General features: G+C 54.2%; 1 protein-coding gene across 1 annotated transcript; it reads right to left on the bottom strand.

The window, feature by feature from the left end:
• Nucleotides 1-1,205: 1,205 nt before the first annotated feature.
• On the bottom strand, nt 1,206-7,816 carry LOC122379488 (complexin-like; the record flags this gene model as incomplete). Its single annotated transcript, XM_043361727.1, has 5 exons — nt 1,206-2,176; nt 3,093-3,113; nt 3,433-3,486; nt 5,396-5,528; nt 7,647-7,816. Coding segments are annotated over 5 exons (398 nt in total), but the record flags the coding sequence as incomplete, so codon positions are not given.
• Between the last annotated feature and the right edge of the window lie 200 nt (nt 7,817-8,016).

Genomic DNA, 8,016 nt, shown 5'->3' with positions numbered 1-8,016 from the left:
TTGATGTCGGTAACAATCAATGTGATGCAAGTTTTGAGTCAAAAGCATTGCAGGAAAAAATTCGCAAAAACGTCAATTATGACAATTTTTGCCTTCTGCAAGTTAAACCGTTGAGATTTCAAATAGTTATGATATCCAGAACGACCTGCTATCGAAAGCGCTTTTCCGCTGCGCTGTAGCTCTATTCGTTCCCGAATTGTGCGCGGAATTAAAAATGCCGAAATAAGCGAAATCTGGCCATTGATGACTGATAATCCGTTAAGCTGACCTTTGACCTGACCAAAAAATGATTGAAATGCTTTCTCCGTATTGTTTACGCTCTTTCGAACGCCGCTTACCTCATGCCTCTACGCAGCACCGGTGCCGAGTTAGGCGGGGAAGGGTGTTGAAACACCTTTGTCGTGTGTTCGAGCCCTTTTCCTTTATCCTCCCCGTGCCTATACTAGTTTCCTTTCCGACTTTTAAAGTATCCTCTGTCTGGTAGCCCGTCCTGGATCCTTCACATTGCGCTGTATAAACCGAGTTGATTTCGCCCCCGTTTCGTCCTCGTGGTTGAGTTCCGCCCTGACTGCCGCCGTGATTGTGTCGCCGCCACGTGTTGCTGAGAGTCGCCGCCGCCGAAGATAATATAAAGTAAAATCAATTCAACTCTTTCTTGACAACAAACCGGCTATTTTTATTGTTAATTCACCATAACCTTGTTAAAAAAAAACTGGCCCGGCGAAGGCGGCCAACCGTTGGCCTCGAATACTGCATTGCCCCCAACGAATGAATTCAGCTATTGTGTTGACAAGCTCCACGCTGCCCTAGGGATTTTATGGAATCTCCTAACTTGACCAACTTCCCCAGTAAATCTGAGCTTAGAGCTACTACTTATAAAGTGCGTGAGTGGCGTAAACACCGAGCCTGGCAGTGATGTAGAAGACAACCTGAGAGCTTCACAAGTTAGCAAAGTTTTTAATATCATACCCTCAATCTTTGTTGTAGATTTCTGGATCTGTGGACTTTCCCACCAGTTCACTGCCCCGTAGGAGATTTGCAGAACTACTCGAAAAACTTGTCTGTATGTACCTTAAGCGTTAAATATTCTTCGTTACGTATTTCTACTGAATAAACAGCCATAAATTATGTAGCTAGTTTCCAGTCGGTGCTAAGTACGTTTCACAGAGTGACCACATATCTACAGGCGCAGGTTTCACCGAAGATTTATTCCTGTTATAACAAAACGTCTGCACAATAACAAGGAACGCCTGATGCCTACAACGGCCTGGCGAGGGGGCTCTGCCGGACGCCGGCGAGCGCAACCAAGCCGGGCCTGGCTACAGGCCTACCGGCGAAATAGCGGCGGCGCCCAAACAAGATAAGGCCTACGGAGCGGTGCTGAGACCGCCGGCCGGGCGCGCGCTACGGCTACCACTGCACAGGCCACCGCTGTACACCAGCGGCGGCGCGGCGCCGCGCGCGCTAGGCTACTCTCGCCGCGGCGGCGCGTCCAGTTCGCGGCCCGCCGGCCGACACTCGTTGCTAAGACTTTGGTACCTTTGTTACACAGACACGGGAGCGGGAGCGGTCTCGGCTGGCGGCCGTGTGTGTGTCGCCGCGCCGGCTGACTCGCCGTGGCGGCCGGACGGTCGGAGGGCGGCGCGCGCCCCGCGCCGGCGGCCGCTCGGGGCGGGGGCGGGGGCGGGCGACAGTGACCGAGGGGACGCAGGGAGGGGGGCCGCCAGCGGTGGGGCGCGCGCCGCGGCGCCGCCCGCCAGCCGTGGACAGGGGCGGCCGCGACCCTGTGCCGGGACACACAGACGTACAGAGCACACCCAGGGGAGGGCCGAGGGTCGCCGCCGCCACTGCGGGGGTCCAGAAGTCACGGCCGGCGAGGGCGCGCGGACGGCCCGGCCGACCAGCGCACGGCGGGTGGCCCGGCGCGCCGGCGGCGGCGGCGGCGGCGGCCTGCGGTCGGCGCGCGGCGGCAGCGGCGCTCGGACGGACCGACGCGTCTCCCCGCGGCCGCACGGCAGCGCCGGCCGCAGGCGGGGGCACGCCCGGTGCCAGGTCTCCGTTCAGCGGCGTGCCCGGTCCGCTCAGTTCAGCTCAGCGGTCCGCCAGTCGGCCGCAGCTGGGCGGCCGCTTGCATAGTCCCGCTCTCGAGGGCCGGCTCATTGCAAAACACACTTCCCTGCGGAGACAGGAGTCCAGTGAGAGCCAGCGACGGCCGACCGACGGCAGGGGGAGGCGGCGACAGCTTAGCGGAAAAGGCTGTCACAGGGAGAGGTCGGAACGCCTTGGGAGGGATGCTGTGCCATCACATCGATTGCCGACCGGGCGAAGTTCAGCCCCGATGTTTAAACCGAAGGTTCCAATGCATAAGCCGGTCAGTCCAGTGCACACCACATCCAGCAGCTACATGAAGTGACACCTAGTGAAGAAATGAAGCGAGGAGGATAGAGCACTCGGTTGCGGTGTGCGGCTCGGAGAGGTGTGTGTGTTCTATTGATAATAGTTGTGGAGAACTCAGAAAGGTCGGAGGAGGTCTTTTCCAAAGAGCTTAGGCTGCTGCAACAATAAAAAACACACCAGCAGAGCCGGGTACAGCACCAGGGGCCTCCAGATATTTGCCAGTTCATCGGTGGGGCTGACAGATCGGGTCAGCCGGAGGCGTGGGCTGGAGGTCAGCGAGGGGTGACAGGCGACAGTTTCTGCACGGGTCACACTGTGCCCTGGAAACAGTAGCGTCAGCAGCAGCCCGCTGTCCGGACTCCGGCTGTCGGGTCGCAGGTCACACCGAACGGCTCGAGCAGGGGTCGACCGGCTACATGTCATGCCGACGGTGCGGGTAACATTGGGAGCTCACCAGCAGGTCACGCTGGGTCACGGGGGGTCACCAGTCCTCTCAGGGTACACGAGGCCACACTGAGGCTGTATGCGGCTGGATAAGGACAGAGCCAGATAGAGACAGCGAAGGAGGGAAGACAGCGCCGCAGAGAGAGATAGAGACAGACCGAGGGCGCGGTCGTGGACGATCTGTGACTAGACGTGCCCGTGAGGTCACACTGAACGGCTAGAGAGGGGCGCCGAGTGGCCTCCTCACTTACCATGGATTGACCTCATCTTCTCTGAAACACAGACCGATCGGTTACACGCGGCGGCGGTGCCGGGACGCTACCTCTCAGAGTGGGGACGGCGCGCACCGAACCGGCATGCGGCGCGCCGCCTTCACCTGAATTCACGATGCTCTGCGCTTGCATCGTGCGACTGAACGAGACGAGGGCGGCGTCAGTTGCATGGACAGCGAACGGGACAATCACCACGCGCCTAAGGCTCTAGATATGCCACTAGACCGGCGTGCAAAAAGCTGCAAAAATAAATGGCAGACGACTAAAACTCACAGCGCTCTAAGGCTTTATGTGTGGCAGTGCTGCGTCCCCGACTTACCTTCGATCTGCTGTTTTATTTCGTTCACTTGCGTTTCCAGCGAGTTTTTCAGTTCTGCAACCACAGAGGTGTTGTTCAGTTTCCAGTCGGTTCGCGGCTGTAGCCATCAGTCGCTGTCAGCGTGTCCGTTACGTAACTGAACGGCGGCCACACGCTCCGTTTTCAAACATTTACTGATACATTAGTCAATAGAAACCGGAAGAGTACTTAAGCAATGTCGCTAGTGGCCTTTTCACAATAAAACAATGACAGGTAATCTTGCTTTTGGCGAATTGCAATGCTGAATTGAGTTTTATTAAGAATGTTTCATCATCGGATCCCGGAAGCCGAGCCAGTGTTTCGACTACACTAGAAAGCCAGGACTCCAACTGCATGGTACAGCCGAGTTGGCGTGGCATGAATACTCGGTACGGAAGCGGGAGGGCCGCGGGGACCCAGTGGACAGATCATGCTGGGCTGGCCTAGTGTGATCCATGTTTGTGTGTATCTGCCCGGCTGTATAATTTAGCAGCACGGATAAAATATTGGCGACACTGGATGGGACACTGGGATAGGCGAGTGAACCACGCGTCGAACTATAACGGATCGACAACACTGACACGGTGTGTCACGGACGGAAGTAATGACACGGGGTCCCGCGGATAGGGACGTAACAATACAGCCTCTCACAGATCGCCCGTCAAAGGCACCTTGTGTAAAGGAGCAGCATATTGATGTATAAGGGATGATGAGATAGAGGGACATGACACCATCGTGCGGAACTTGTAAATTACAGCATCAAGTCGCATAGTGTCGCGTCCGCCGCCATTGTAGGCCGAGCTAGCACAGAAGCCGGTTTCATCACATAAATTTGAATATCAAAGGACCATAAACCCGTTTTGATAATCGTGGCTGTCGGGAGCCATTAAGACTCGCATCAACATGAAACGATTGGAAAAAACATAGTTGTGAGCTGTAAGCTATGGAGCCCATCAGCGATTAGTTACTAGTTCAACAGATAAAACTCGCAGCGACTCATTGTTCCATTTCGAAGAATTGACCTACTAACTATAACACCGAGTGGCCGGGCCAATCGCCGAACCATCTCGATTTCGCCCGATGTTATCCGAAATAACGATGTGATATGGAGCGGTCCGTGACGGGGCAATGGGCGCTGATTGCGGCCGGTCCGGCCGGGTCAGCCAGCAAACCGTCCAACGGCCGGGGAAACGGGCTCCAAACGGCCGGCGGTAGGAAACGGGCTCCAAACGGCCGGCGGTCGGAAACAGCGCTCGGTGGCACCCGGGACGTTTCCGAAAGGTCAGCCGACCAGCAGCCGATGTTTATCTGGGGACGGCCGTCATGTTTCGGGAGGGATACGACGGCCGGGGCGGTATCGAGCGGGGGGCGATCGCCCCGGCAGGACTGCGACGGGCCGCCCGCCACTGCACCCGGGCTCGGCCGGCGCGGGCGCCACATATGCCGTGTGTACTCACATACGGCCCACTAATATCGGAGCGGCTGGCGGGCAGAGGTGTAGTCCGCCGCAGCCACGCTCGCGCGCGGGAAATTGACACCGGTGCTCAGCTAATGGGCGAATGGATGTCGACGTACGCGTCCCACGGGTAAACACGCCTGTCAAGAGCGATATTAGGCCTCTTGCGACCGGACCTGCAGCGGGAATGGTTGTGCGTCTGCGCGTGGGAAGTATCGACATTGAAGGTAGGTCAGAAAAGAAACGAACCTTTAAATTGGCAGGCTAGCTCGGTATCTGGTAGCGCTGAGCTTTTAATTAAAAAAAAGAACGTAAAAGGTTTAGGTCTCTCGTTCCTATGCTCTTCAGATAAAACAGGGAGTTGAGAGGGGACCCTGTACAGCGCAGAGTTCGGGGAAGACGGCGATAGTTGGAAGTAGCCGGGCCTCTCCCGGCGACTCTCGGGCGCGCCGTTCGGCCGGCCCGGAGAGCGGCGTCGGCGGCACTCACTGGTGAACTCGTCCTGGTCTGCCAGTTCCGCCTCGCGGGCCAGCTCCTCGGGCGTCTTCTTCTTCCGCATCAGCGGGTTGTCGGGCTCGGCCGGCATCGCCGCCTCCTCCACCACCTTCTTCTTTATGTTATACTGAAACAGAGGGGACGTCCACCTGTTATCTCGACATCAGTCTTAGCTCAGCAGCTCAGCGCGTAACTCAGCATTTTTGATCATATCTAGAATGGAACGATATAAATGATGGCTGGAGCCATGTCGTATCGATTAATAAAACATTTTACCCCAGCAGAATAGTGTTCTGTGGAACTGAAACTTCAGTACTTACAGTAAACAACGGTTTTTACATTTATCATGTTTGAATCATCAATTTTAATTTGCATAGACTGTGAATTGGTATTTTTACGTATAGTGTTATGCCAATTTGACCATTCATTGCCAGTCCTATAGGTATACAACAGCGTTGCGTATCCTCGTCAAAAATGCATAGCCCACTTCAACTGCCCCCGTATTGCAAACTTCAATTGAACGAATAGTCCCTTTGCCAATAAAACTCGCACACATCACCGCCACTTCCTGACAATCACATGGATGAGCCAACAGAATCTCAGTGAATCTGGGCCGACTAACTCCGCGAGAAGGCTCAGTGGGTCGTACATAATGGGACCGTGTTAGCACACGTCCCATATAGTTAGTTCCTGAGAGCACTCCGTCGCCACAGTCAGCACGACACCTTGAATAGATCCCTCAGTCAACCCGGCTCAATGCCGGACTCCAGTGGCTCCTGAGGCCTGCATTGCGCCACTAAATTAACGCAATTGTCAACTATGATCAAAGGCGAACAGAGCAAACAATGTCTACAAAATGAGAGCATACCTACCGCATTCTCAAACAGCAATGGCATTCCCTCACACTGTCATATTGACTGCGCTCAGGCCTCTCAGAGCTGCAGGGAGCTCAGAAGTTAGCTTTAGACGTATCCACAGGTATGATATGAGTTCGCTCTTTACAGCAACTAGTGCCAATCACAGCTCGAGAACATCGCCGCACCGTTAAGAGCACGGTGATGTACGTGTAATTCGTTGTAAACGTTTACCTGACTCAGTCATTGGAGCTGATGAATCGTCAGTAGGTAACTATCCAGTCCTCGATTGCATGCAGTGCGGAACGGGTGATCGAGGGTGACGACTCAAAGGACATGTGAGCCGGCGGTAAGGTTGAAAGCATCGTCACTATACCTCCAAAGACAAATTATAACAATTTGAAGGCGTCGGCATCATACTTCAAACAAAGTTATCATTTTATTCGTACAGCTAGTGTGACTGAAACAGGTTTTACGGCTAAGGTCACCACTTTCTCAACTTATAGAGGCCAACGATTAGAATTCGCGGGTTTCTTTGCAGAACTGAAGATAAGCAACGATGTAAAGTGAAGGTTGATGCGCTATTGCTGTAATTTTCAGAGTCCAGAGTGGCGTCTGACTCTGGGCCTGCAGTAACGGTTAGCCGGCTGGTGCCCGCCGATCATTATCATCATATAGTTGGCCGTAATTCGGCCCGCCAGAGCTGGGTAGGGCTGAAGTTCTCGCCCACGGCGGCGGGGAAATCTCGACAGCACGACCTTCTTTGGCAACTAATCTCAATGTCACAAACGTTCCAGCAAAGTTGGAAACGGAGTTCGGAGAATAAATTTGGACGAATAGTCGTCAGCTGGGTACGCACATAAGATAAATGATAACATTTTAGTGAAATGAAATGATTATAAAGGCGTATACAATCAATACTTTTTATCACATCCACCTGGCAACATTGTTCCAATGAACGTATTATTGGCCATCACTATCGTCACTTAGAACAATGCAGCGCGCAACTCTGCACTCAGAGTTGAGTTAGCGCTTAGCGGTGATGTCAACCACAAAAACGGATATACTGTCTACCGTATGGTCTATTCCCACTGTAGGCAACACGCAGGAATTAAATTGATTTCTGATCAGCTTATCACAATGCCAGCTATTATCCATGATCAAAATGCCTTTTGTGTTTTCTCGTGTGTCCATGAGGCCGACGTGTAAGCGGATTCAGCTCCACATGGACGTGTCACGGGAAGTTGATAGCTGAACAAACTCGAGCATATCACCCACACATTTCTTATAGAAAGCAATGTTCTTCCCACCGTTTTATTTTTGTCTGAACCTATATGTGCGTGTGTCAGTGTTGAGCGCCTACGCGCCCGCGGCGCTGTGTCGGTGCCCACCTTGTCGCGGATGCCCTGGCGCAGCTGCTCGCGCTCCTCCTCCATTTTGCGGTGTTTCTCCTTGCGGCGCTCCTCGGCCTCAGCGATGGCCTCCAGCCGCTCTCTCTCCGCCTCCTCCTCCTTCTCTTTGTCGCCGTCGTCATCGCCGCCGCCGGCGCCCGGCAGCTGGCCTGCGGTCAGGTCACAGAGGTCAGAGGGGTGTCGCCGCTAGCGGACCTGACACGGAGGTCAGTGTGCAAGGGCAGAGGCTATAGGGACGATCAGTACAGCAACCGATCTCTTCAACTAAAAATCAAAACAGTAAAGCTATTTCAATTTGATATCATATGACATTCCGATATCGTGCTTTGAATTATTGAGACAGTAATTG

Source organism: Amphibalanus amphitrite, unplaced genomic scaffold, assembly GCF_019059575.1.
Source record: "Amphibalanus amphitrite isolate SeventyFive unplaced genomic scaffold, NRLGWU_Aamphi_draft 000079F_arrow, whole genome shotgun sequence".
In the NCBI taxonomy this organism is placed as follows: domain Eukaryota; kingdom Metazoa; phylum Arthropoda; class Thecostraca; order Balanomorpha; family Balanidae; genus Amphibalanus; species Amphibalanus amphitrite.
Note: the sequence above shows the minus strand (reverse complement) of the source record. Positions and strands in the feature narration are given on the sequence as shown.